This window comes from Syngnathus scovelli, chromosome 15 (assembly GCF_024217435.2).
Source record: "Syngnathus scovelli strain Florida chromosome 15, RoL_Ssco_1.2, whole genome shotgun sequence".
Lineage (NCBI taxonomy): Eukaryota > Metazoa > Chordata > Actinopteri > Syngnathiformes > Syngnathidae > Syngnathus > Syngnathus scovelli.
The window spans coordinates 3936850-3964295 of NC_090861.1; the positions used below are offsets into that span (position 1 = coordinate 3936850).

At 48.5% G+C, this 27446-nt stretch overlaps 4 protein-coding genes and 1 long non-coding RNA gene across 14 annotated transcripts; 1 reads left to right on the top strand and 4 right to left on the bottom strand.

The window, feature by feature from the left end:
• Nucleotides 1–272: 272 nt before the first annotated feature.
• cct6a (chaperonin containing TCP1, subunit 6A (zeta 1)) lies at nucleotides 273–4070 on the bottom strand. Its single transcript, XM_049742809.2, has 13 exons — nucleotides 3845–4070; nucleotides 3328–3391; nucleotides 3058–3192; nucleotides 2806–2979; nucleotides 2561–2664; nucleotides 2172–2442; nucleotides 1868–1950; nucleotides 1678–1774; nucleotides 1398–1545; nucleotides 1184–1317; nucleotides 992–1094; nucleotides 587–659; nucleotides 273–509 (listed from the first exon to the last, which is right to left on the bottom strand). The coding sequence occupies exons 1-13, from the start codon at nucleotides 3979–3981 to the stop codon at nucleotides 437–439; spliced, it is 1596 nt and encodes a 531-aa protein (XP_049598766.1). The 5' UTR covers nucleotides 3982–4070; the 3' UTR covers nucleotides 273–436.
• Nucleotides 4071–4346: 276 nt separating this feature from the next.
• LOC125982383 (protein NipSnap homolog 2) lies at nucleotides 4347–7314 on the bottom strand. The gene is made up of 10 exons (XM_049742925.1): nucleotides 7148–7314; nucleotides 6572–6696; nucleotides 6447–6492; nucleotides 6291–6385; nucleotides 5694–5764; nucleotides 5443–5583; nucleotides 5334–5365; nucleotides 5122–5216; nucleotides 4965–5048; nucleotides 4347–4894 (listed from the first exon to the last, which is right to left on the bottom strand). The coding sequence occupies exons 1-10, from the start codon at nucleotides 7246–7248 to the stop codon at nucleotides 4830–4832; spliced, it is 855 nt and encodes a 284-aa protein (XP_049598882.1). The 5' UTR covers nucleotides 7249–7314; the 3' UTR covers nucleotides 4347–4829.
• Nucleotides 7315–7484: 170 nt separating this feature from the next.
• On the bottom strand, nucleotides 7485–8644 carry mrps17 (mitochondrial ribosomal protein S17). The gene is made up of 3 exons (XM_049742992.2): nucleotides 8516–8644; nucleotides 8199–8341; nucleotides 7485–8054 (listed from the first exon to the last, which is right to left on the bottom strand). The coding sequence occupies exons 2-3, from the start codon at nucleotides 8319–8321 to the stop codon at nucleotides 7773–7775; spliced, it is 405 nt and encodes a 134-aa protein (XP_049598949.1). The 5' UTR covers nucleotides 8322–8341; nucleotides 8516–8644; the 3' UTR covers nucleotides 7485–7772.
• Nucleotides 8645–9704: 1060 nt separating this feature from the next.
• Nucleotides 9705–26886, bottom strand: LOC137841001 (uncharacterized). Of its 3 annotated transcripts, none has more exons than XR_011088275.1 (6): nucleotides 26751–26882; nucleotides 18355–18551; nucleotides 16042–16152; nucleotides 14757–14846; nucleotides 11969–12050; nucleotides 9705–10272 (listed from the first exon to the last, which is right to left on the bottom strand). It is a non-coding gene; the product is annotated as an uncharacterized lncRNA (long non-coding RNA). The 3 variants fall into 3 exon arrangements; XR_011088274.1 differs by having other exon boundaries at nucleotides 18355–18599; XR_011088276.1 differs by lacking the exon at nucleotides 18355–18551 and having other exon boundaries at nucleotides 26751–26886.
• On the top strand, nucleotides 14488–27413 carry elnb (elastin b). 8 transcript variants are annotated; one of them, XM_049742676.2, is made up of 49 exons: nucleotides 14490–14829; nucleotides 16033–16188; nucleotides 16277–16360; nucleotides 16450–16470; nucleotides 16587–16811; nucleotides 16901–16984; nucleotides 17059–17613; nucleotides 17727–17774; nucleotides 17860–17922; nucleotides 18001–18030; nucleotides 18110–18172; nucleotides 18244–18303; nucleotides 18372–18608; nucleotides 18698–18733; nucleotides 18826–19161; nucleotides 19244–19276; nucleotides 19346–19636; nucleotides 19720–19749; nucleotides 19848–19985; nucleotides 20072–20179; nucleotides 20255–20287; nucleotides 20383–20778; nucleotides 20851–20886; nucleotides 20976–21098; nucleotides 21171–21212; nucleotides 21282–21329; nucleotides 21490–21543; nucleotides 21727–21810; nucleotides 21893–21916; nucleotides 21991–22011; nucleotides 22091–22117; nucleotides 22187–22231; nucleotides 22320–22475; nucleotides 22575–22952; nucleotides 23045–23083; nucleotides 23162–23215; nucleotides 23295–23549; nucleotides 23635–23673; nucleotides 23745–23978; nucleotides 24076–24114; nucleotides 24193–24516; nucleotides 24594–24626; nucleotides 24701–25030; nucleotides 25105–25668; nucleotides 25747–25839; nucleotides 26005–26055; nucleotides 26345–26368; nucleotides 26487–26552; nucleotides 26634–27413. In XM_049742676.2, exons 1-49 carry the CDS (start codon nucleotides 14730–14732, stop codon nucleotides 26675–26677), a joined length of 6354 nt encoding a protein of 2117 aa, XP_049598633.1. In that variant the 5' UTR covers nucleotides 14490–14729; the 3' UTR covers nucleotides 26678–27413. The 8 variants fall into 8 exon arrangements, with proteins under 8 accessions (XP_049598647.1, XP_049598623.1, XP_049598624.1 ...); XM_049742666.2 differs by having other exon boundaries at nucleotides 14489–14829; nucleotides 17860–18030; XM_049742667.2 differs by having other exon boundaries at nucleotides 14489–14829; nucleotides 17860–18030; nucleotides 26008–26055.
• Nucleotides 27414–27446: the final 33 nt, after the last annotated feature.

Genomic DNA, 27446 nt, shown 5'->3' on the forward strand with positions numbered 1-27446 from the left:
TCCTCACCTGAAAGCTAGTTTGTTACCTTCCTTGACTCGGGCCTATTTAACTCATGCTAGGTGATACTTAGAAGTTAATGCTGGAAATTAACAGTTTGAAAGTTTATTTGCTGTTGATTTGCTGCATTTTTTGATGGATAATTGAATCTGAACTTTTATTGGCTTCAATCTATTTTTTGGAGAGATTTTCATTCATATTTTGATTCAATTTGTGGCGCTTTTGTGCATGTTGAAATGAAATCAAAGAATCAAAATGAAATCAGTCAAGTCAATGATGCTCAACAAGTTTAATGTGCAGACGTAGAAGCAGTAATCAGTGCTGTTTTTGAAGTTGCCATTGAAACGAAACATGATAAATAAACTAATCCAAAGGTTGAATAAGAAAAAAAGGTTTGGTGAACGTTGAGTGCTTGTTGAGCTGGACAACACTTGACCTTTAACCTTTGAGGGAAGACATTCCGGCGCGCATGATCTCATCCACCAGCAGGATGTTGCTGGCGATCACCGTGCTACACACAAATGGAAAAACTGTTAAGAGCAAGAACCAAGATGTGGACGATGTCACGGACGTGGACGGTTTGCTCACCAAGAGTGAAGAAGTTGCTTCTTGACACTGTAGTTGTCCCATACGCCCGCCTCGCCCGCCACCATGGGCTCCCCTGAAAAACACACACGCTTGCTTTTCACATTGTAGACACAAAAGCTTTCCGCGTCTCGGCCTCTGGGCTGTTTTGCAAACACTGCCAACATGAGATTATGGCCAAAGATATCGCCTACTGGTTGTCATGGTAACAACAAAAGCCCACTGACTCACCTTACACATGAGGATGTGTTCTGGTGTATGGTAAAAAAAAAAAAAATGTTCTGTAAAACTGCTTTAGATTTTTTTGTTCCTTGTGGCATTTTGTCAAGCACCTCAGAGATGTTCACAAAAAACTTAGCCCCTCTGATTTTTTTTCTTGTTTCCTTTATGGGAGTGTCGCGTTGTCACCTGTGCTGAGGTCGACGCCCACCAGCTGTCCGGACTCCTTATACTCAGTCTGCAGCTTCAGGAGAGTTTCCTGAGGGTCGTACCCAGAGTTGTGGGCCAGAACCTGTCGGGGGTAGGGGGGCATCGCGTTATTTCAGGAACACATGAGGACGAGCCAAAGAAAAGGGACGATGCGGTGGTGGTGACGTGGACCTTGGGAATGATGAGGAGGGCGTCGGCGAAGGCCTGCACGCCCAGTTGAGCTCGTCCCTTGACGGAGGCCTTGTGCTTGATCAGCGCGTCCGCCAGGGCCACCTCCAACGCACCCGCGCCTGCCACCACGCAACCTGACAGCAACCCGAAATCAAAGTTCCTTTCACCATCACATCTTTCACATCTGGCTTCATGGGCTAAACTGCGCTCTCACCGTCCTCCAGGGCGTTCTTGACGGCGCGCAGGCCGTCCCTGACGGCGTCTTTGATTTGCGTGAGCGTGTGCTTGTTGGGCCCTTTCAGCAACAGCGTGACCGAGCGAGGGTTGCTGCACTTCTCCACAAAGGTGAACTTCTCCTCACCCTGCAAACACCAAAAGCCAAATGGCCGTTAGGGGGACTGTCGGCTGCTCTTGTCTGCGACAAACGTTTTGGTGGAAAGCTGCTAGATTTTGTTCAACAAGCTTCTTTGCGGGTTCACATCGGCGTCACTCACCAGCGTGTGCTCGTACACCAGCCCGGCGCGGCCCAAACAGTCGGGTGTCAGGTCGTCCACAGAGTTCATGGCCATGCCGCCGCACGCCAGCGTCAGCCTGCCGTTCCAGAAAAACATCAACGCGTCAGCACACGACATCTTATAGTGGACACTCGTACACGAAACTATGTGGACTCTATTGAACTTTGACCTCTCCATGTTCCTCCTCTTGGCTCTGCGCAGGGCGACGATGCCTTCCTTGGCGAGGGCGTCCAGCGAGTATGGGTCGATGCCCTGAAGCGCAGAAAGAGAGCATTAAGGTGCCGCACGAGAAGGGGTGTGGCCATTGTAGTGCCGTGATGAATACATGTCAGGGGGACGGGGTGCCCCCGCATGCAGAGGTACACGCCACACTTTCTCTAGCACAGTCATGTGACCGAAAAGCGCCACGGATTCGGCGCTTCCCGGGTGTTCGCCGTGCCGTCAACGGTGATGCTTTTAGCGGCGGGGTTTACCTTCTGGTTGATGACGACGAAGCCCGCATCGCCGTCAGGACACACGCGCTTCTTCAGCTCGATGATTTTACGCACGCGGTCGATGATGAACTTCCTCTCGGCCTCCACAAACTTCTCACGCTCTCCGGCGCTCTTGTAGAAAAAGCCCGAGTTGACCTCGGTCTTCTCGTACTCCAGTGACACGTTGCACGTCAGCACAAAGGCGTTCTCCACACGCTTCTTCATGTCAGGGTGCCTGGCGCCGTGGTCCAGAACCAGCCCTTGGATTAGCCTGTAGACATGCAAACGACGGCCGTCAGGTCTCACTTGGAAAACGGCGCCTAGGTTTGAGAGGTAGCCCCTCCGCTGTCCCGCCTCCTGGTTGCGAAGAAAGGAAGGAGCTCACTCACTGTGTGTCGCAGTCTGTCTTGTGTTTCATCTCCATGATCTCCACCATGTACAAGTCGATGGGCTCGTTGGGCTTGGCGATGGTCAGCACGGCATCCACCACCGCCTGCATCACATTTACAATTCACACAGCTCAGATGGCATCCGAGGACACAAGTGGGGGAAGGAAATCTATTGCAGAGGATATATCGCCGACGACAAGTGATTGCATTTGAATATGCTTGTAAAAGGAATTGGAGAGCCGAACCTCAGTGAGGAGGTCAGCCAGCTCAGCGTGGACTTTGGTCCTGAGGGAGGTCCGAGCCACAGCTATGAGGGTCTCTCTGTCCATCTGCCGCGTCACCTTCACCTGCTCCAGCACGGCCAGAGCCTTCTCCTTGGCTGAATCGAAGCCCTCGGCAACGATCCTCGGGTGAAGACCCTGATTGAGGGGCGCGTGAAGGTATGTCAGCCCAAATACGTAAACAAAATCGGACGCCTGTGGTGTTACAATAGGTACCTCTGAAACGTAGAGGTCGGCCTGCTTGAGCAGCTCGCCGATAATGAGGACGTTGGAGGTGGTCCCGTCTCCCGTGATGTCATCCTGGGCTGTGGCAACCTTGGCAATGAGAGACGCTGTCGGGTGCTGAATTTGCTGAGAAAAACAAACGATCCAAAACAAAGGTGTGAATTGAATAAGGATTCAAACAAAAACATTAATGCAAGTTAAACAAAAAAGACAGTAGGGGAAGGGGGGGCAGTCAAATGCGAGTCCAAAGTGGTCAATTACCATCTCATGTAAGAGGACGTTTCCGTCTTTGGTCAGCTTGATGTCTCCTGATCCAGAAACCAACCTGTTTGCACAACAAAAAAGCTTTATTGTAACCTTTCAAAGCCCCCATCGAAAAGCCAAAACAATTCAAACATTGCATGAAAACATTCAAATCATTGATGGTTGGGAAATCGTAGCATCTTTTGCAAGAGACGATGAAGCTGATGCTAAGTTTAGCATGTTTAGCATGATCATGACGGGGCAGGGAGGCAACGTGCGTCGCCACAGGGTTAGCATTTTTTAGCGTAGGCTATGCGAGGCCTAAAATAAAATCACCAACTTCCGATAACTTTACACAAAAGAGAAAAAAACTAAACGGAAATGCAGTTCCTACTTCTAGGTGAGATTGCATGATTAACATTCGATAAGAACGAGGGGTCCGATACGAGAGCTACTTAGCAACTTAGCTTAGCCTAGCCTAACCTAGCATTGAGCAGGAGCAAAGAACGGCTCGTGGCTTGCGCCGGGTACCGACATCTTCATGGTGCCTTTGGGTCCCAAGTTGCTCCTGAGGACGTCCTGTAGCCCCCGAGCCGCGCTGATGTTGACCGCTAGCGCGGCCTGGGCGCGGGCCACCTCCGCCTTGGGGTTCAGAGCTTTCACGGCGGACATGGTGACGGCGAACCAACGTGGCGGAGAAGGGAAAGAAAGCGAGCGAGGTGCCGTTTAGCGGGACACGCCAACCGGAAGCTAAGAAAAGAAAGAGGCTTCCAGAAGGCCAACACGTGCTCCCCCTGATGTGTTCATGGAACACGACGAAACTCGGACGTTCGAGAGTCATATCATACGTCATATCTTGTTTTCTTTGGTTCTCTTACAACCAGGCAAATAACACTAATTCTCCGGGGAATAAATTATTGGAAAGACATTTTTGTCAGCTTTATAAATTGTAATATGTTCAAATCAATTAAAATGTGCAATTCGGTACAGATAAATTACATGCAAGCATTATGTGTGCTGTGAAATAATACGAGAGGTGAATTGATTCGAAGTTTAATTTCATTCTGTACAACTAAATCATTCAAGCAGGGATGGTCATACACGTTAGCACAGTCCCATCTTCTTCCACCCATGAAGCGCCAGCAGCAGCAGCCCCATCACCACCCTATTAGCAGCTCAACAAAAATCAATAAACCCAGCTCAAAAGACAAACAAACCTGATCAAATCCTCACCAGATTCTACATTATAAGAAGCTTCAACGTGTTTAATGGAGGAACTACGAGCATCGCCAGGGAAACCAGAGTTTAATCATCCTTCCGTTTTTGTGTATTCGTTTCAAAAATCAATCAAGTTCATCAGTAATCATTTCTTGGGAAGTCGTCTTAAGTCTTCCTCAGAGGAGAAGACTGTAGTGGTAAAGATGTTAAAGATGCTCACACGTCAGAAGCTCACGCTCCAAGCAAAGCCAAGCGGGACACCCTCCTGGCCCCGTCGCTTCCTCCGAACGGGGTTGCAGGGCTCACTTTAAAGGCGAACTCTTCAAGGGAATCATGACTCGAGATTCCATGTGCTGAATAAGCGGCACTGCAGGAAGAAACCAAACCATCACAACAAAATCTGAGTCATGGCGCCCAAATAAGAAGCAAGGCCTCACCTGTGTAGTAGACGACCTCGTCCCAGCCTTCTCGCTGCCAGGCTGCATTTCGAATGTTTTCTCTGGACTGCAGATCTTTGTAGGCTGGAAGATTATCACAAAATGAAGAGGCGCTGGAATCCGATAAACACCTGATGCAACCTTGCAAGGCACTCACCCCACAAGTGGTGAACTTGGTACAAATCTCCGATCTGAGAGAAAAATCCTCCCACGGCTTCCTGGTTCTGTTGGCGGATATCGATGGCGCGCGCCCTGCATGGGGGAACGGAACATAAGCGGAACGCCAGCCATCAAGGAATGAATCACAAATCATTTGTTACGGAGACGGAATGGTGGACGGACACAGCAAACATCACTCCACGGACTCACCAGTAGTTGCCCCACTCGATCATGGTGCCGGGCTGGAATGCAAACAAACAGAGGGCGGCGCGTCAAGTGATGGGTGGCAGAAGCGAGCGAGCGTGCAGGAAGCCATTACCCTGAGCTGATACGATCGCAGTTCGTAGATGTTGGGCCCGTCGCGGGGGACTGGCTCATTCCAGAAGCTGAACTCCAGCAGCAACTGATTCCTGCGGGACAGCAACATTTTCCCGCGCTCCTGCCGGTACTCTGCAAACATCTGGCATGATGCGTGACATCATCATCAGGAATTATCAAGGTCCACAATGTCAAGCGATGAAGGAAGGAGCAAGTGTAATTTTGTCAGCAGTCAACAGGTGGCACACTTACCTTGTTCTGCCTGAGTTTGCTCATGACTTCCGTGAGGGCCGGATAACCTCCTCGATATCGCCACAGGTGCACTGCAACATCAACAAACAAAATTCATCACTGGAATTCAAAGATCCGTTGCTATTGATGCTAACCGTTAGCATGTCAATGGTATGTTCCTTATAGTGTTAGCATTAACCTCACAGGCCACTTTGCTTGTGCAATGATCTTTTTTTGTGTTTAGTTTTCGAGTAAGCTTCAACTGGGTGGGGCCCAAAACAGGTTTAGGCCTTATTTTAGATTAAATGCTCACTTGTTGCGAAACTTCAATTTGTCATCGAGCCAGTTCATTTGAGTTCAGCACAATTATCATATTTCAATCATGCGCTCAGCAGAAACGTAATTTCAAAAATATGGCTCCCATCTTGAAAACCTGCATGTGTATGAAATATCTTTTTGAGGATGAGAATCTCTACATTGTCTGAGAAGAAAATCAACTGAATCTGGTAGTACAAATTCTTACAGGACATTGCAATCTCCAGAAACAAAAACTATGTCCACAGCGTGCCCAAAACCAGACAAGCCAGTGTGTGTGTAACAAAAGAGTTGGCGTCTGACCTGCCTGGTCCTGTTCTCCGTACCACGTGTTCCATGTTCCGACAAGCTCGCAGGGGTATTCAGGATCGGTGTGGATGGAAGGCAACACGCCCTCACTAAAACCATATGCAGAAGATTGACTTGTGAGCCAGTGAGAAGCATACAAAAGCACGTTACCATAATTGGTTGTAGTCTTCCAGGCATTCGGGCTTGACGTTGTGAACTGCAAGAGTGAGGACGCAAAACAGTTTGGATGGAGAGCGTCCGAGGAAGGCGAAGATTACGCACAGTGCGCCACTCACACTGGATCTTGTACAAGTTGTTGTCTTCCTTCTTAGCCAGCAGGTGCGAATGGGCGTCCTTGCGCGGGTCCACCTTTCTCACAAACAGAGACTTAAACCAACTGTCCTGAATCCCCGACAAGCTCCTGGAACACACGACAACACAATCAGTCAACAATAAAAGTATGTTAAAACAAATTAAAAAGTACAGCGGTCACAGAAGTTAAGCAAAACTGCTTTATCACGTGACTACTGAAGGGGCAATCCGTGCACTGCACCAGTCACAAGAATGTTGACAAGTCAATATTGTGACTTTAAATACACTTTACCAATCACACCGTTTCTGCTACTCGTCCTCGAAGCAAGTGGAAACATTTCATGGAGAAACACAAGTCGCCATTGAGTGAGACGGGATCGGGATCTCGGCGCCTAAGGAACGACGTCAGCGTTATGTTAGCGTTAGCCACCGAGGTTAGCCTTAGCTTAGCCACCGAGGACGTCGCTGGAGCTTGACATTGATGCGGCGCAGGAGCGGACTAAACTCTAAATTGACTTTGTGTGACGGCCTCGCCCAAGTTGGGGTCGATGAAGACTCACCGGACGGAAACACGAAACTTCCCGCATGTGGCGAGACTTTGGTGTGACAGCTTGATACTCGTTAGCCACTTTGGTGCCGTGTGAAGGACTCGCGCCGCCATCTTGCTTCAGGCTTACACCAACGGCGGCGGACGGAAGGCTGGTTGGATCAAAACTGGTCGAGAAGTTGCACACGCTCCGCTTTAGACGTGATCGTGACACTTATATCGGGTCAACTTTGGCATTTCAACAAAAGCATTTTTTAAAATCCACTTTGATTAATAGAAAACTTTTTTTTACCTGGGAATGCATTATTATTCATTAGTTGCATAAAACATAAATCTTGTAAAAACAATGCGACAGGTGAGCTTTTTATTGTAATCTATTATTGAATGATCTCCATAGGACTTGACTATGCAGTTTTGTCATGGAACAAAGCCATAAAAAGTACTTCCCAAATACCCCGTTTGAGGTCCGACCAATTAGCACTGCCTCACAGTTGTGCAGTTCTGTATTTAAATCCAGTGGCATGTTCTCCCAGTGCTGGAGTTGCTTGTCTCTGAGTATTCCACCTCCCTCTGACACTCCAGAATTGTCTTCGGAACGCTCCACAAAATCCTCCTACAATGGTCAAACCATCCAAGCATTAATGTGACGTGTCCGCTGAGATGTTCAAGCTTTGCACTTTGTGGGCCAAAGTCTCGCAGTCGACGTGTAGGTCATCCAGCGGCTCCAGGAATTCGGCGCCGGCCACCCGCTTGCCCGTCAGCGGGTCCACGGCACGGCCCACCTTGTGGACCACCTCGGCCAGCTCGTGCTTGACGTGTTTGGAGCGCGGCTCGGCCAGAGCCTTGAGCAGCACCACGTCGCCCACTGTGCACTGCTGCTGTGCGTCGTGCGCAAAGTAGGTCTTCCTCCTGTTGTAGTACTGAACAACATCAACATCAAGATGAACTGATGAAACGTTGCTCGCTGACACCATCACCAATGTTCACATGACATCACTGCACATACGAGCAGCCACATGTCATTATTCCTATTATTATTATTTGGCCATGCCGTTATTGCATACCTTGAGCAGGTAAGGGTCGAGCACGAGCCGAGTGACGCGTACTTTTGCGGTCTTGGTCATTTTGGTTCCAATGACTCTGCCGATGATCCACTTGGCGTGCACAGACGCCTGCTTGACCGACATACTTCTTCGTCTGTTTCTTTCTGCTCAAATGAAACGAGACCAATGTCAGCCGGAAGTCAGACAAAAGTCAATAGTTTGTGGACGCACTGCGTGCTAATGCTAATCAACTCGCGTTCAGGTTGCTGTGTTCACGGTAGCCTTGGCAACCAGACAAATTTTTGGAAACGTAGTCGTGACGTGAGGGCCAAACTTACGTTTTGAGAGAACCAATTTTGGGAACTACAAGGTCACCCGAGACATCTGGACATGCTCCTGCTCTTCACAGTTCACGATGCAATGCGTGTCCCACTTTGATGACGTCATGTAATTCCTACGGCAACGGAACAGGGACAAACCAGCAATTTAAAAAATTCCGCGTTTTTATCTAAACAACGTCACAAACACCAAAACAAACATCTTAATTAAGTTCTCAGCACCGATCTATAGACGACATGAAAACATGTTTATGTGTGCGTCAATAGAGGAGAGCAAATTTTTAAACACATTTTTTTACATTCATATTTAGTATCATGTATGATGTAATATATCTGTAATTTTTTATTTTTAACGGGCAGATCGAGTAAAGGTAAATATGAGTCTGGCAGTGAGTCTGGCAGACAGGAAACCCGGAGAGGAGCTTCCTGTGAGCGGCGTGTCGGCCATTTAGGGCAGCGAAAGCCAAGCCAACTTCTTGCCTTCTTTCTTCTTTTTCTCCAATGACTTCACTCGTGCAATCACGTCATCATGCGCACACGCACCAACTCATTACTATTATGATTACGATTATCACCCTGCCGCCTTGTATCAAATATTACAATATTTATCCGCACATAATCTCCTGGCTGACACACAGTGCAAATATTTGCAGAACATGTGACGTTCCACATGTATGTTATGTTTTCAATGACAACACGCTAAGCTCCTTATCACACGTTTGCTACAATAACAACTTTTTGTTCTTCTTCTTTGTCGTTACATTTCCAGATGGGAATGCTTTTTCAAGAGATCCAAAAGCGATGATAACCATAGAAAAAAATGCAGATTATATAGTGAACGAGTTTTACGTTTCAGAGTCGCATTTCATTTTTAATCACTACGCTAGGCTGGTCTTTTGAAGCCTTCCTGTCAAACAAAAGCATTGTTTTACTTTGCACTGATTGACGGATGGAAGTCACGTGATTGTACCGCCTTACAGGGAGATTTGACTTGCAGGTTACCAAATATGGTTCTTATTAATGTCTCCATTCGGCTTTGTGTGTAGGGTGTGGGCGGGGCTAAAGCACAGAACGACAGGCAACACATGAAGTCAATCAAACATCAGTCGAGAGCTCAAGAACAGAGTCAGAAGACACGTGAGACCTTCCTGAGACTCTAATTGAATGAAGTAGATTGCTTCATACGAGAGCTAGCGGTTAGCATGTTTGGTTCCAACCTCCTTGTGTGGAGTGGTGAGTCAACCTGTTGCCTCTGTGCTGAAGTAGAATTTCTAGAAGTTCTGCTCATGATAATGGGAGCAGATGTCACGATTACGTCAAATTTATAAAGGTAAGCAGAGCGCTGACGTAAATTCGGCTTAGCTAAGGGTGTTGCCAGCGTTGGCGTCCGAAAAGAAGTTACAGTCACGTTCAACTCATGAAACTGGAGCTTTGTCTCCACAAAAACAACACTTGTACAAGTCTTTGCAGTTGTGTGTGTACTGATGTCATAGTGTGACATCATCAGCAAGCGTTCAACCTCATCAATCATTTTAAGTTTTGCTGAAAACAAAACCCAGACGATGAAATGTTCAGCTGGTTAAACATGCTTAAGTGTCCGCCTTGACATGACAAGTTACAAAACACACACATGAAGAAATGTGTCCCAGAAGCTTGTGAAAATCACCTTCGTCTTCATACGTAGACGCCTCAGGTGATGTCACAAGCCTGGCTTCATCCAACTCCGGTGAGCCTCACAAGTGAAAAGTCACGAAGACCTGGACAAAAGCATTGAAAGTGACTATTTAGATGTGGAAGTTCATACAAAGGTCAAAATCTGACTGATTGGTGGTTTGGACAAGACCGCTTTAGCCCTCCGCCCCCCAACTTGGTGTTTGATGTGCTGTGGCGCGTGCGAGTGGATCAGCACCAACCCGTGTTGGAGGCCCTCAAAGGTCAAAGGTAACAATGTGTTAGCAGTTTGCTAGAAGCAAACATCAAGTCTGGAGGGATTGGGAGATATTCCCTGGGCTGTGACATCATCTCTTGCACCCCCCCCTCCAGTGCTTTACATTTACTCACTTTGCTTTTCTTTTGTCCTGACAAACATAATGTAACAACAATTGTTGCTTTCAAACTTTTCGTTTCACCCCACAGGATCATCGTGATTTTCCAAGCTGATCATATAATCGACATGTAGCATAAAGTGCACACGAACATGTTGACGTCAGGCCGAGACTTTACAAGCTGAAGGAAGTCGGCCGCCGGCCATGCTTCACCTTTTCACTGGCGGTTGCCGCACAAAACTAAATATTGTGCAGACAAGCTGACCCCCACCACGCGTACCCCCTCAAAGCCCCCCCCCCACCACCAACACTCTGCCAAAAAAAGACCCCCCCCCTACTCCCCCCAGTCGGGACGGCTTACACTTCACGTTAACGTGTTTACAGAGTGTCGTCATTGTGTGCGGCGGCCAGCAGTGTTGTTCATGCACACACACACACACTCCTCCACACACCGCTCCTCAAGCTGGTCTTCAACATAAAGCGCCACTTGTTTGCAAAAAAAAAAAAAAAAAAAAAAATTCAACAACTTTGATTTCATTAAAGACTTTCCGGGGCCACCAATGACAGAAAGAAAGCAGCTGCAATCTATCGTTTGACACACATACACGAGTAAGCTAGGTAGCTCGCTAGCTGGTCATGTCGCTATCAGGGCTGCGGCTAACGATTTTATGAATCCATTCATCTTGTCAATCTGTTTTCAATGAATTGATGACTCGGCTGCGTTTGATTGGTCGAATGGTGTCAGGGTTGGTTAAAGAGAGTCACTGTATGGGCTGGCGTCGCCCATCCATGGCAACGTGGGACTTTGCGAGCCGTGATAAGCGTGAGAGAAACTTTTGCAAAGATTATCCAACGCCAACGATAACACTTGCAAGCTTTGCTGTCAGATAAACAAAAACATGTTTGCTCCATTGGGGCAGCAAATGTGACACATCGGCGCAGCGACACGCTGGCTTGTGTTGTCCGGCGCTTCTCACGACCTGCTGGCAGCCCCGACGCTGCTCGGCGCCAAGACAAACGGCGGCAAAGCAAAACGACCGCTCGCCGAACAATGTCGTGCAGACAGGCCGCCATCTTTGAGGAATTTCTAGACTAGCGGGGAAAGGCAAATTGACGAGCAATGCGTTGCGTGTGTCATTATTGAGTCTTCCTTCACGAGAGATAAGCGATTATTCAAATGTTGCCGCCAAAAGTTGTGAACTGAGCTGTCCTTGTGTGGTGTTGTTGCAGGAAATGTTGTTGGACTTTGGAGGTCCTATTATTGTTGTTGTTAGCATGTTGCTAAGCTGCCACGGCGTGATGGATGTTGTTGCTCAAATAAAGCTCATCATGAATCATGAGACTTTCCAACATGCGTAATGGCGTCCGATCCAATCTCAGTCTGCTTGTAAAAAAAGCTGCCACCCACCTGAGGTCCGTTTCCTGTTGCGTGAACCCCCGCCGCCGGGTCGCCGCCGGACCCGGTTGGACTTGATTGACACTTTCAGCACCTGCGCAAATGAACGGACAGACTCGTAAACATCTCAAAGCTGAGTCACCATGTGCATGCTCCGCCTAGTCATGGCACACATGAGTAAAACACCGTGGGGTGAACCTGCTAGCCTGCAAAAACATAACACAGGCATCAAGACAAAGCAATAAAACAAACCATGGCACATGACAACAAGCTATAACGTACCATGAGCAGACGACATTATGTGATGAAGCCCATGTGACAGCCCTTATGGACATTCTTGAGGACAGGCGACAACAAAAGTCAACATGATGAGTCTTAAGGGCTCATGACAATATGCGATGACGCGTCATGCTAATTGATGACACGCCACGTTTGTCACAACGACACGTCAAATTGTTTCCAGACATACAGTACGCTGAGAATCCCCCACAAGTTGTCATTTTGTCGCACTGAGGAATGCGCGAGCACTCCAAAAAACCAGCAGACGTTAGCTAACGTCTACATTAAGACGCAGCCTCAAGCCAGTGACGGGTCGGCCCCCCCACTGGGCAAGCCTGAGGGTACAAGTGCACAAAGCACGCAGACGTCCAGAAAAACATCAGCGCGATAAGGTTGATGAAGGGCAGACTGCGGCAAAAAGGCGCCAACGCGTCTTGACTCGGCGCCACATCGCGCTAGCCTAGCATATAGCATGTAAACGTTGGCCTTGACTGATTCTCAGTGAAATTTTTGATGAGAGCGAGGTCGGCGTGGCTCGCAGATCTTTCCCATGACTCATAAGGACCCCCACCACGCGCGACACCCCCCATCACCTCCCGAGAGGGTTGGAACAACAGGCAATCTCGAACTACGCCATACATAAACATTGAACGCAGACATCATCCATCATGGTGTCAAAAATACAGCCACTAAAGTATTGGGACAGTTCTCTAATCAATCAATCAAACAGTCAAATGAGCTGTCAATCAATCAGAGGCTTTTCCACAGGAGGAGCCCGAAAGGCCCAAAAGACCTTGGCATTGTTTCTCTTTGACAAAAAAAAAAAAATCCATTCTTGCACGTTCGAAGACTGCTACACAATGGCCGACTGACAGGGAGGGATTCCCACCGCAGAAGAAATCCTGTCTGGAGGGGGTCACTTCGAGCGGCGCACGTCTAGCAGAAGCACACAAGAAGGTGGCTTGTGTGCGAAGCTGTTTTTGCAGGGCGACAAAAAGCAAAGCAGGATGGCGAGCAAACAAGTGGAAGGAGGTCACTTCCTTGGAGCCGGCCGGCACCACAACTTATTTGCCAGCCTTTACGACACAATCCGGCGCCATGAATGGACGCTGTGTCACGCTCGCTCATAACAAACGTGGCCATCTCCGAGGGCTTGGAGATACCACCGCATCCTTCTGTGAGGACGCTGGCTCGCCCCGCACATGCAGTACGTCAACACGGACGCGCCTCAACGCCACACGCACACATGCTGCTGACATGTTGACGCCGTTGACTGCTGCAGGTGTGACTGCCATGATGTCACACACTCAAGGATGTGAGCACAGGTTTCCATTGCTACACACACACACACACACACACAATGGAGAAAGTGCAGCAAAGTGAATGCTTTGACTGTTAAGTATTGAACGAGGCCATTCTTTTCCCTTTTTACGGGCGGCGGCGCTTTGAGATGCGAGTGAGTCATCTTAGTTTTTCCACATACGAGCTGTGTGCCCACTTGTCGCTTTGACTTGCGAGCGTGAGCTTGAGATACAAGCTGACTGAAGTCACTTGAGCCGACAGTTCCCGTCCAGCGGATGCACGATAGGCTTTTTTTCTTTGGTGACATCATCGGAGAAGATGCTGGCCACGTTGCCGGCTTGTCATGTTTCATCACACGCAGTTGAACGAAGTAACCGCGGCTGTAAGCGAGCGGCCGTTTTTTTTCTATTGTTTCTTTTTTCTCCTGAAATTGGATCGTGTTTCAGCACATAGCTATGCGTTGACATCAACGCAACAGAGCAGACGCAGAAAATCATCGCACACCAAGTATGGCGGCTCAGGTAGCAAGCGCGCACACGCATGTGCACACACCTGTGGTCATAATGCTGAAGCTCCGCGCTTCACTTAAGTCCTTCAAAGCAGACAAGTCAGGTCATGTGACCTCACATGACCTTTGCTCATGGTTCCAACCCTGCATTTGATCCCAACCTAAGAAGAGAATCCCCGAGGCGTCCTACCCAGATGCCCCAGCCGCCTCATCCGGCCAATCAGAACCGATCTCGAAAATCTGCTAATCGATACGCGACTGTGCTTGCTTTTCCACAAACATCATGGACTTCATCATCCATCTTCATCATCCATCCATCCATCCAGCAACTGTATCTATGCTGGTTGTGGTCCACTGGTCTTAAAGTGTCCAGTTAGAGTCTCCCTTTCCCTCAGACACCCCCCACAAGACCGCCCCCCCCCCCCCCCCCCCCCTTCCATGTTCTTAAAGTGTTTGGCAGTGCGGAGGCAAATAAAAGTGTACTGTACGGGTGTGTTTGTTTGAACAAAATGATTCAATGTGTTTTCTCGGTTTGTCTATCTGAGTGTGAGCGTCTGCGCTGCAATTAAAGAGTCCCGTCAGTCCAGCCGCTTCGGACCCCCCTCCCCGACAGGCACCCCCTCCTGGAAGCCAGGAGGGATAAAAGCGGCCGGCTTGGAGCGGGCCACGACATTTGGGAGCAGGATGGCAGGAGGGATGAGGCGCTGGTACCTGAGAGACGCCAGCCCACCGGTGCTGATGCTGCTGGTGGTCCTGGCGTTGTGCAGACCTTCGCTGCAAGGAGGTGAGTCGCTTTTTCCTCTGCAAAGATCACATGCATGCTTTAGAATTCTCAAAAGTGATGAATCGATATCTCATCAATGATCAAATTGAACTCTTGAGGATTGATGGTCGCTACAAATCGTACCAGTGACTGAATTGATGTTTCTGAATGTGGATGGTCCTCTTTTTCAATTAATGGATGGAAATTAAAAATATGTTAATTCTTATGCAATTGGTTGACGAATAAAAAAAAATAAAAAATCGAGTGTGAGGGTCTGGGTGCGAGTTGTGGTCGACAGCAGCTCCTTGCGAGTCTTTTCATTTTGTATTTGTCCCGTTCAGTCTATGGCTCTCCTTGCCTACATGCCATGGCATTCAAAACCTGACTCGAACAGTTCCATTTTTTTCACTTCACTCGAGTGACGGTTTAATCATTGCTAAATATTACGGCAGAACTATGTACAGTCGCTCGAGAACTTCACAGCTGTAGATTTGATGTAAACTGGGTGAAACAAACAAGTGGACATGAATTTGTCTTCTAGTCCAACATGTCTTGGCATCTTTTGCACTAACAGTAGTGATGCAATGAATGCATGAATTATGTTCCCATTGGTCCAGTTATCCAGAAAAATTCATATAATTCTGAGTTTTGGGGGTCTGGCAGAACCCTGGTGGGCTTTGGTGAAGGGGAGCCTGGGGCCAGGGGGTACGCATTGAAATGCTACATGACGTTACAATCAGACGAGTCATTCACATTCTTTAGGAATCCCTGTAGACTGTTTTTTTTTTGGGGGGGGGGGGGGTGTATAATTGTGCTTTCCTTTTATAGCTAACTTTCTATTTATGGAACTCGGGTTACATCCAACACAACACAAGCCTCTCAATTAACGGCAGAAGTAAAAACATGTGTTCTGGATGAGGGGCTTTCTCCACTCGGACCACTCTGGCTCATTTCATGTACACACACACACACACACACACACACACACACACACACACACACACACACACGCACAGCCAAACGCAACCTGGATGATTTTTGGTGTTTACGAATTTGTATTTCCCAATAAAATTCAAAGTCATTAAAGAGTAATGACTCGTACGATATTAATATTCACGTTTAGAAGAAACAAAATTGTTTTCAGGGAAAATAGTTCTTGATCCAGTTCTGATGCCAGTAGCAGAAAATTCATCTGATTTGACATCAAATGGAATCTGTGTACAGGTGTGATACCCGCTGGTGTTGGAGGAGCAGCTGGAACTGGCGCCGGTGCTGGAACTGGGTACGGTTCAGCTGGAGCAGGAACTGGATTCAGACAAGGTGGGGCAGGCACAGGATTCGGTCCTGCTGGTGGAGGCTTTGGTCAAGGAGGAGCAGGAGGTTGGTGAATTTAGTTTTATTGAAATAAAACCAGAAGTCAGTCTTAAGCATTTATATGCATTCTGTCTTTTATAATTGTATTGCTCAGGTGGCTTTGGTGGTCAAGGTCCAGGAGGATTCCAGCCTGGCACCTACGGTCCAGGCAGTGGTGGAGTGGGAGGTTATGGAGCTGGTATGACAAATTCAACTCAAATGATGATTCTTATTTCATATGGTGCAATTGTCTAAGAAGACTTACTTAATAGTTCAAACTTCTTGCAGGTGTAAAGCCTCCAAAAACAGGTAAGGCTTTCTTCTCCTGCTTGAGCGCAGTAGTCTCTATTTATGTCCTTAGATATTTTTCTTTCATACATACTGTATAAAATGATCCTGGTAAATTATTCTAAACATGACTCAAGGTGGCGGCTATGCTGGCCAAGGAGGAGTCAATGGAGGCTTTGGACCAGGACAGGCAACCGGGGGTAGAGGTTTGGGTGCAGGTGGACTTGGATTAGGCGGTCTTGGAAGTTATGGAACTGGGCCCGGGGGAGCCTCTGCTGCTGGTTTGGGTCCAGGAAGTCAAGGGGGTGTGGTTGGATCACAAGGTGCCAGTCAAGGGACCGGAGGAGGCCTCGTACCTGGAGGTTCGTTCAAATTTACATCATCCTGTCATCAGAATCGAGCAACATCATCACGTTGAATAGAAAATAAACCAAGTCTGTTTTTGATTCAGGTGGATTTGGTGGAAGTTACGGCCAAGGCGGCAGTGTACAGTACCCAGGACTTGGTGGAACTGGACCCAAACCTCCTAAATCAGGTACCTGATCAGTAATGTATGTTTATTTATTTACTGCTTCAAAAAGAGGAATATAATTCTGATTGTGGTAACAGGTTACACCCCAGGGGGAACAGGATTCGGACCTGGTGGTGCAGGGGTTGCACCAGGGGGTGCTGGATTTGGGCCTGGAGGTGCTGGATTTGGACCTGGAGGTGCAGGAGTTGGGCCTGGTGGTGCAGGATTTGGGCCTGGAGGTGCCGGCGTAGGGCCTGGTGGTGCAGGATTTGGGCCTGGGGGTGCCGGCGTAGGGCCTGGTGGTGCAGGATTTGGGCCTGGAGGTGCCGGCGTAGGGCCTGGTGGTGCAGGATTTGGGCCTGGGGGTGCAGGGGCTGGGCCTGGTACTGCAGGTTTTAGGCCTGGGGGTGCAGGGTATGGGCCAGGAGGTGCAGGGGTTGGACCTGGCACTGCAGGTTTTGGACCTGGAGGTGCAGGGTATGGGCCAGGAGGTGCAGGGGTTGGACCTGGCACTGCAGGTTTTGGGCCTGGGGGTGCAGGGTTCGGGCCAGGCGGCGCAGGATTTGTACCAGGGGGAGCAGGGCTTGTGCCAGGAGGTGCAGGAGTTGGCTCAAGTGGGAAGAGTGGGAGCAAAGCATCAAAACAACTTCCAGGTACATTGCTATAGAAGACAACTCATTATTTTATATATAGGACACTAGGTCACTTTATATACAGGACAGTTTGGGGCCCTTGATTGCTAAAATTAGCCTCTGCTCTCATACAGGTGTAGGGGTTCCTGGACTATACCAAGGTGGATTTGTACCAAGTCAAGGTATATTTAAAGACACAGATTTAAATCCACCAAATTACTGAAACCCAAACAAACAAAACTTATTTTTTTTATTTCTCTTGACTAGATTTTTTAAGCCGAGGTGTTGTCCCTGGAGTGGCAACAGGAAATGGACTTGGGCCGCAGACAGGTGTGAATTCCATTTCAAATCTGCCATTGCTCTGTGGAGCATACCTTACAAATTCAAGTGTTGTCTTCTACCTTGCAGGTGGCGGGGTACTCGGCCAAGGTGCAGACAGTAAGTGAGAGCACATATTCAATCGGCAAATATCATAACAATACCCACACGGAAAGTCAATAATGGATTTCTTTTTAAGATGGTCGAGGACAGCAGCTGCCAGGTGTTTTTCGTGGGTACCCTCTCGTATCACCCAAGTCAGGTAACTAAAGTCTGAATTAAAACCCAATTGGTGAATACAGACAAACCCAAAATGGATTTTCACATCAACAGGAGTAGGCAAGTCAAAAAGTCCAGCCAAAGCAGCAGCCAAGTATGGTAAAGGCACTTCCTGTCAGTTTTATCCCTTTGACAACATCCAAAATAATAAATGCTGGAGCTAACCTCATTGTGTCCAACAGGTGGAGTTGGAGCAGGTGCCCTTGGTCAAGGTGGTGCTGGAATACCTGCAGGAGGGGTTGGTCTCCCTGGTTTTGGAGGTGGAGCTGGAGCAATAGGTGGACCTGGAGCTGTTCCTGGATATGGAGGAGGAGTTGGAATGGGTGGCGGACCTGGAGCTGTTCCTGGATATGGGGGTGGAACTGGAACAACAGGTGGAGCTGGAGTTATTCCTGGATATGGCGGCAGAGCTGGAACAGGTACCAAATTTCTCAGTATTGCTTTACAAAAGAAAGCATACATTAATAAATAGATAAGTCCGTAAATCTATGACTGCTTTGTGCCCTAGGTTATGGTCCTGGGTCATCCAAAGCGCTCAAATATGGTGAGACATATTCACCAAAAGTTGGCATCTTATAAATTTAACAACCTTTAACAATTCAAGTCTGAGGACACGTCGCCAAAAACTTTGTCCAGGGCAGTCTGGTGGTGTCAGCACTGGTGCAACCGGAGGCCTTGGTGGACCAGGAGGAAGGGGTAGTGCTGGATATGGTCCAGGTGGTGCGGGCACTGGGACAGGTGGTGCTGGATATGGTCCAGGTGGTGCGGGCACTGGGACAGGTGGTGCTGGATATGGTCCAGGTGGTGCGGGCACTGGGACAGGTGGTACTGGATATGGCCCCGGTGCTGCTGGAACTGGTTTTGGTGGTGTTGGCAGTGGACCTGTTGGAGGAGGTTATGGGCCAGGTAGCACCGGTACAGGACCAGGAAGCGCTGCACCAGTACAAGGAGGAACGGGAACAGGATCTGGGGGTAATTATGACTCAATTTTCTGTTGGAATAACTCAAGCGCCCGTCTGACATTTGTTCCAATTACATTGTCTTCATATTTCAGGATACAATGCCGATGCCAAAGCCCGTAAATATGGTAAGATAAGTCAGGTGCATATTTATTGTTTGGGTGTATTTATAACAATAACAAAACATCCCCCGATAGGTATGATGAGTGGAACACTGGGGAGTCAAGGAATAGGTACTGGGGGTGTTGGACCGGCTGGTGCTGGCACAGGCTACGGACCAGGAGGAGTCAGGCCTGGTGGTGCTGGTACAGGGTTTGGACCTAGTGGTACTGCAGCAGGGTTTGGCCCATCAGCATCTGGTGGCGCAGGGGGATTTACTGGACCTGGGGGAGCTGGTACAGGTTTTGTACCTGGAAGAGGTGGTGTGAGTACTGGCTATGGACCAGGGGCAGGAGTTGGGCCTGGAGGTACTGGATATGGACCAGGAGGTAAGAAACTAATTAAGATTAACTAATTATGGACCAATGACGAATGTGTTATTCTTAGTTGTTAATGGGTCTTAATTTTTCAGGTTATGCAGGTGCCAAAGCCAACAAATATGGTAAGAGGAACACAATTACCAATACTTGATTACAATTTGAGGTCTGTAAGTAAACTTGTCCTCTCTTGTGTGTTTTCCTGGTGGTGCCATGGGTGTAGGAGGACTTGGTGTTGGAAGTGGACCAAGTTCTGGACAAGGTGGGGGAGCGGGTGCAAGACAAGGGGCAGGTGGACTGCCTGGTTCTGGTGTTGGAACCAGTGGAGGACCTGCTGGTTTTGGACAGGGTGGTGCCGGAGGTATAAGGAGTTGTAAAACAATGATTTATATTCAATCTGTCGTGCTGTTGCCTGTCCTGAATAATGATAGTGTCAATTGGGGACAGGTGGAACTGGGTATGGACAAGGTGGTTACAACACTGGAGTCGCCCCTGGAACAGGTTTTGGGCCAGGTGGAGGCTACGGTGCAGGGACAGGAACTGGATATGGACCAGGTTCAAATTACTTTCTGGAAACCATCATAATCAAAATTCTAACTATGACTTAACTAAACAAAATGTCATTTACAGGATATGGCGCTGGCTCAAAAGCTGCCAAATATGGTACAAATATTCGATTGCTTCATTCAAATTAACATTCTAATAGATGATTTTGTATTTGCTCCAGTTCCTATAAATGATCTGTGTGCTGGGTGTAGGTCAAGGTGGACTCGGCGGTGGGGGAATCGGAGGCGGAGCCGGACAAGGTGGACTCGGCGGTGGGGCAATCGGAGGTGGAGCCGGACAAGGTGGACTCGGCGGTGGGGCAATCGGAGGCGGAGCCGGACAAGGTGGACTCGGCGGTGGGACTATAGGAGGCGGAGCCGGCCAAGGTGGACTCGGTGGTGGGGTACTCGGAGGCGGAGCCGGACAAGGTGGACTCGGTGGTGGGGTACTCGGAGGCGGAGCCGGACAAGGTGGACTCGGCGGTGGGGTACTCGGAGGTGGAGCCGGACAAGGTGGACTCGGTGGTGGGGCAATCGGAGGCGGAGGCGGCCAAGGTGGACTCGGTGGTGGAGGACTCGCAGGTGGAGCCGGACAAGGTGGACTCGGTGGTGGGGAACTCGGAGTCGGACAAGGTGGACTCGGTGGTGGGGTGACACAATGTTGTTGATTTGTCTTGTCAGGTTTCGGAACAGCTGGATCCAAAGCAGACAAATATGGTAGGAAATTGGACAAGTTTGAAGTCCATAATCATTGAAAAGAAGACATTGGCTGGTAAATGAATTGAAATCATGATGTCATTTTGTAGGTCTACCAGGTGGAGTGCAACCAGGTCCAGGAAGTGGCACCGGCGCTCCAGTCAATGGCACTAGAGTGTACATGAACGGAACCAGTACTGGTGGTGCGACTCGTGTAACAACTGGACCCGGTGGTAAGGTTCTGTCTGTGTAAAAAATATTATTTCAATGAGGTTAGTCAGTAATCCAAGTGTGTGCTGGGTCAGGGCGAGGAACTGCACAAGGGACACTGGCTCCACTTCCAGAAGGCATGTACACGACACAATCTTTTGTGATTTCTTTGTCGAACTCTAACATGTTGTTTGTTACTGATCTAGGTGGGACTCGCACTGACGTGGGAAGAGACGGAAGAGAATTTGATGGAGGTCCGTGTGCAAAAAAATTAAATGATCTTACATAGCTTAAATCTACTTCCAAAAAGTAGATCGAAATTCTGCGACGCATCATGTTCTGGTTTTCAGCTATCAATGACATCATCAGATTATCAAGCAATCATTTCAATTTTAACGATCTGTTCCATTCCAGGTGAGGGTGGTCCGGGCAGTGTGATAGAAGGTTCTGGCATTGCTGCAGGAGAAGGTGTGTTGAAATGAAACTTCTTGCATTGGAAGCTCGAAAGATCCACAACACTAATCAAAGGGGGACGTGTTCATGTCTAAACGAGGGAAATCGTTTCAAACAACTGTTTTTAGTTATTCATTGTTGTTTTACATATGAAGCACTCATAAAATTGTGCACATACATCCACCGCTATTGCTACAGGGGTCGGTGGGAGACCATTTGGTGCAGGAGGGGATGGAGATGGTCTGCGAGGAACAGGAATTCCCATCCTTGGAGGAAGACCAGGTTATTATCAGGCATTTCAAAGAATTCTTCAAATGAGATTTTGTTGATTAGTCACACTGCTGTTGTTGTTTTTATGAAACAGGTCTTGGTGGGACTCCTCTTCCAGGTCAGCGTTTACCTTTGAGATTGTGCTTGTTTGCCTTTGTGGACATTGTCTAAGGTGTGCTTGTTGTTCTACAGGATCCACAGGAGCGGCACCCGGTAGGTTTTGATGGGATCACGCAAAGCTTGCATGGAACTTCACAATATGGTTTGTATTCCTTATCTTGTCTTTCTGCAGGTGGGGGAGGAGCTGTCCAACCAACCGGTATGATTTTAGAGATTACACTATATGTCTAACAGAAGACAAGCTAACTGCCCTGTCTCGTATTTACAGGCACAAGTGGGGTCCTACCTGGAGCCCAACCTCTCAAACCACCAGGTGACTCACTGACACATTTGAACATGACCATTCTTAGACCTTTTAATTGGATGCATTTTATAAAGATCTGCTGGTCCTTTACGCGAAGGAGTCCCAAGAGGCGATACCCCTGGTGAAGGAGAGGGAGAAGATGGTCGACGTTGGACAGGAGGAACCAGTGCAGGACCAGCAGGAGGAAGTGGAATTGGATTTGGACCAGGAGGCACATCAATAGCAGTTGGGGCAACACAAAAACCATCCAAAGGTGCCTCCTATACCTTTTCTCATCAATGTGATATTTCATAGCAACAAAGAAACAACATTTACACACAATCAAAATCCATGGATGTGGTCCTCTATACAGCATACAATCCAGACGGGACCAAAGTTGGAGCTTTACCTGGTGGAGGGGGAGGTGCCACCCAGGTAGTTGGAGGAGGTCAGGGAGGAGCTGGGAGCGGACCTGGTGTATTTGGAGGAGGTCCAGGAGGAGCTGGGAGTGGACCTGGTGTATTTGGAGGAGGTCCAGGAGGAGCTGGGAGCGGACCTGGTGTATTTGGAGGAGGTCCAGGAGGAGTTGGAATCGGAACTGGTGTAGTTGGAGGAGGTCCAGGAGGAGTTGGAATCGGAACTGGTGTAGTTGGAGGAGGTCCAGGAAGAGTTGGGACCGGTCTCGGTGGACTCGGAGGAGTTGGGGCCGGCACTGGCGGAGCAGGAACCGGTCTTACAAAGCCTGGAAAAAGTGAGCTGAATAAAAACTGCTCCTTGAACTATGTGAAAAGTCTAGGCAGAATTGCAAAAATATTTCTACAATCCATGCGTCCTCCATCGTAGGTTATGGTGCTGGTGGAGCTGGGCCTTTACCAGGTGGAGGTATACCCATGACATTTTATCCACAGATTTAAGTAGCAAATGTCTAAAAGTGCAGTCTGACCCTTTTCTCACTCTCAGGTCTACGCTTCCCAAATGGAGCTGGTGTAGGACTCGGAGGAAAACCAGGCAAAAGTACTGTACTTTCCTAGATTTGAGTTTTTCCATGTGAAAGAACTTCATCCAATAATGAATGTTTTTGTGTGCTGATCAGCATATGGAAATTTCAGACCAGGAGGCCAGGGTGGGGTTGGGCTTGGTACCTATGGTGGACCTGGAGGTGGTTATGGTCCAGGAGGAACTGGGACAGGGACTGGTGGAGCTGGAGGAGGTCCCGGAGGATTTGGGACTGGACTTGGTGGAACTGGAGGGGGGGCAGGTGGAGTTGGGAGCAGGACTGGCACGTATGGACCTGTTCCAGGAGTTAGGCCTGGTGGAGTAGATACAGGTCTCACAAAACCTGGAAAAAGTGAGCTGCTTATAAACCTGTTTATAAAATTTGTTGTTGTAAAAGTTTTAAAAGATGCATTCACTTCACACGTCGTCAATTGTAGGTTATGGTGCCGGTGGAGCTGGAGTTTTACCAGGTGGAGGTATGCCAATTATGTTTGACTTGCTAAATAAAATGACAGACATTACGTAAATATGTGTTCCTTCCTCACAGGTCTACATTTCCCGACTGGAACTGGAAGTCAAGTGGGGGTTGGGCCTGGTGGATATGGTGGTACCGGAGGTGGTGGCGTCGGTCCAGGAGGAGCTGGGACAGGATTAGGTGTACATGGAGGAGGACAAGGACGGTTTGGAGCTGGGCCAGGTGCTGTTGGCGGCGGTCCAGGAGGTGTCGGAACGAGTCAAGGTGGCATGGTGCCTGGATCAGGTCTCACAAAACCTGGAAAAAGTGAGCTGCGCTTGAACAAATGTGCAAAGTACACAGTAATTCTTGGTCGATTAAATGTGTGAAGAAATCTCCACATTTCACCTATCATGTATCATAGGTTATGGTGCTGGTGGAGCTGGAAATTTGCCGGGTGGAGGTACGCCAATTGCATTTCATTTGTGGATATCTAAAGACGACAGATATTTCCTTCATTCCATTTTTGTCTTCATTTCAGGATACGGAACATTCGGAGTAGGAGGCCAAGGTGGCCTTGGAGCTGGTGGCTATGGTGGTCCTGGAAGTGCTGGTACTGGTCTTGGAAACTATGGTACAGGGCTTGGACGTTATGGTACAGGGCCCGGGGGTTATGGTGCTGGGCTCGGCACTTATGGTGGTGGACCTGGGGCCTATGCTGCCAAGACAGGAGGCAGAGGTGTGGGTAGTAATATTGGTGGAACTGGAAACCTTGGAGCAGGAGCTGCTGGAGCGGGTCCTGGAGGTTTGGGAGGAGGACCAGGTTATGGTGCTGGTGGTGCTGGTGGACTGGGGGGATATGGTGGTAAGATTAAATTTCTGAAAGCATGGTTCTTTACAACCACCTGAAAAATAATTGATATGGTATTTCCTCTTATTCAGGTTTAAGGTATAGTCCTGGAAAACCATCAAAAAGTATGTTGACATTGACAAAGATCCAGTCAGGTCTTCACATCAAGAACACTAACAGAAACATTGTTTATTTGTAGGCTATGGGGCAGGAGCTGGTGGAAATAGAGTTGGGCCTGCTGGCTATGGAAACGGAGCAGTTGGAGCCGGTTCTGGTCCAGGAAGTTTCGGAACAGGTGGTATGGGGCCTGGATCTTATGGGCCTGGCTCTGCGGGAGCAAGATTGGGCGGTGCTGGAACTGGAGCAGGTGGCTATGGACCAGGTGGTGGTGCCACAGGAGCTGGGGGAGCAAGATTGGGCGGTGCTGGTAATGGAGCAGGTGGCTATGGACCAGGTGGTGGTGCCACAGGAGCTGGGACCTATGGAACAGGTGGAGCAGGACTGGATATGAGGAAGCCCCCTAAATCTGGTATGATGACATCTTTTTCAGACATTAAAAATGTCAAGTGAAGGCATACTAAAGTTTTTCTCTCTTTCTGACAGGATATGGTTCATCATCACTTGGAGGAGCTGGCTATGGCACTGGTGGCTTTGGACCAGGGGGTGCTGGTACAGGTGGATTTGGACCAGGTGGTGGCATCAGACCTAATGGTGCTGGCATAGGAACAGGTGGCTATGGACCAAGTGCCGCTGGCACAGGAACCGGTGGCTTCGCACCTGGTGGTGGTTTCAGACCAGGTGGTTCCAGCACAGGAGGCTTTATGGCTGGGAACACCGGCCCAGGAACAGGTGGCTTTGGACCTGGTGGTGGCTTCAGACCAGGTGGTGCAGGCACTGGAACAGGTGGATTGGTGCCAAGTGGTGCTACCAAGGGCACAGGAGGCTTCCCGCAAGGTGCTGCTGGCATGGGAATTGGTGGATATGGGCCAGGAGCTACTGGAGCAGGCGGCTTCGGTCCAGGTGGTGCAGGCGCAGGCACAGGTAGTTATGGACCTGGTGTTCCCAGCGCAGGAGGAGGTGGCTTCGGCCCAGGTGGTGCCGGTGCAGGATTAGGTGGTTTTGGAACAGGTGGCCAACAATTTGGCACAAGAAAAATGCAGAAACCAGGTAATGCAAATTACATTGTGGACACACAGTCATAAAAATTAATATTTTTAACAGAATTGCATGCATGCTTTCCAACAGGAGGCGCTATTTCCAATGGATATGGACCTGGCAGCTATGGCCCAGGGGGATATGGTCCTGGGGGAACTGGGACGGGCTCTTATGGAGGTCAAGGTGAGTGACTAGGATGATATAAATCGACTTTTTAATGAAATGCTTAATTGGGCGCCTAGCTTATCATCTTAATTTGAATGGACGTAATTAGCAATTCAAAGCTGTAATGATTTAAAAAAAAAAAACATATTTCAACAAAGATTTGACGTGTGTGTGTTTGTTCAGCAGGGGGTGCTATCAACGGCTTTGGTGGAACAGGTCCAGGAGGCTATCGCGGTAAACAAATCTTGATTCGTTTGAGAAATGTCTCGGGTCTGTTAGAACTTGTTTTCAAATGACGCACAAAGGTGTAGGCCACTTCCAAATCATTTTATCTTAATCGTCAAAAACAAATCACATTTAATCCAAAAGAGTCAGTACTGTTTTGATTCTTGGCGTACTGTAAATGGCCCGGTAAGAAATCAATGCGGTTTTGATAAGGCACTTGTGAATTTCGTCGGAAAAGGAAAGAATGACGGAATGAATGGAAGCAAAAGTTTGACTTTTTGTCCTTCCTGTCTTGCAGGATACATGGGAGCTGCACAAAAATGTAAGCTACGCACATTTCACTCCGGCATCACAAAGAACGGGGAAACCCCTTGTAATATTTTAAAACATTGCGACAGAACCTTCACAATAACATTGTTGACTTCTCATGTGTGTTACAGCGAGCGCCCAGAAGGCAGCCAAGTACGCCGCCATGCAGAACCTTCTGGGAGCTGGAGCCTACAGAGGTCTATTGTGTTTTTGTATCATGTTAGCATTACGCTAAACGACATATGGTTGTGTATCCATGTGTGTTGTTGTTGTTGAAGGTGGCGGCTGTCAGGGCAAATACTGCGGCCGAAGGAGGAAGTGAGAGCGCAAACCAGGATGTGACCTCATTGCTCCAACAGCGGTGCTACTTCGACCCCAGACCAACCACGTCCTACCTTCCGTCGGAGCTTCGGCAACATCCTGCTGACGTCAGCAGCTCGCCGTCGTCGTCAGGATTCCCTCGAGACAAACCCAAAATATTCATTTAAGCCAAAAAGCGTTGAGAAGCACTCAAGAAAACCTTTTTCAGTTCGGACGCTGCTGAGAACCTCCGCCAAGGAAAGGTCTCGCACCTTGGAGGAGGTCATCATGTGCTAAAGACCCAGCCCACCTCTAACACTGCTGATGAGGAATAACACACACAAAAATGTGATGAATTATTTATCAAATGTGAGGTCCTCACAAATAAACCCCAACTGTGAGGTCTAATATTCCACACAAACATCCGAGGAACCTCCTTTAGATATCATGAGAGAGTCTGTGTACGTGTGTGTGTTGGTGTGCGCATGTGTGTGTGTGTTTCCAGTGCGCGAGTATTAGTCCTAAGTTATAGTGACAAAGAGCAGAAGAAAATTAGCTTCTTAGCAATTTAGCCAAGTGTTACATTCAAATTTTGGAAAATTTGCTTCCCACAATGCTGGTGAAGGTTTTGCATTTGGAGATGTCAATGAATGAATTCCAAAGTCACTTTGGTTTTGTTGAAACATTTTCAGTGCGAACAAAATGGAGCACTTTTTGTACACGCCGCTTTTCAAATAAAATATCAACTCATGACCTTATTGCAGCACGTGGGTTATTTTGCATGTCACACA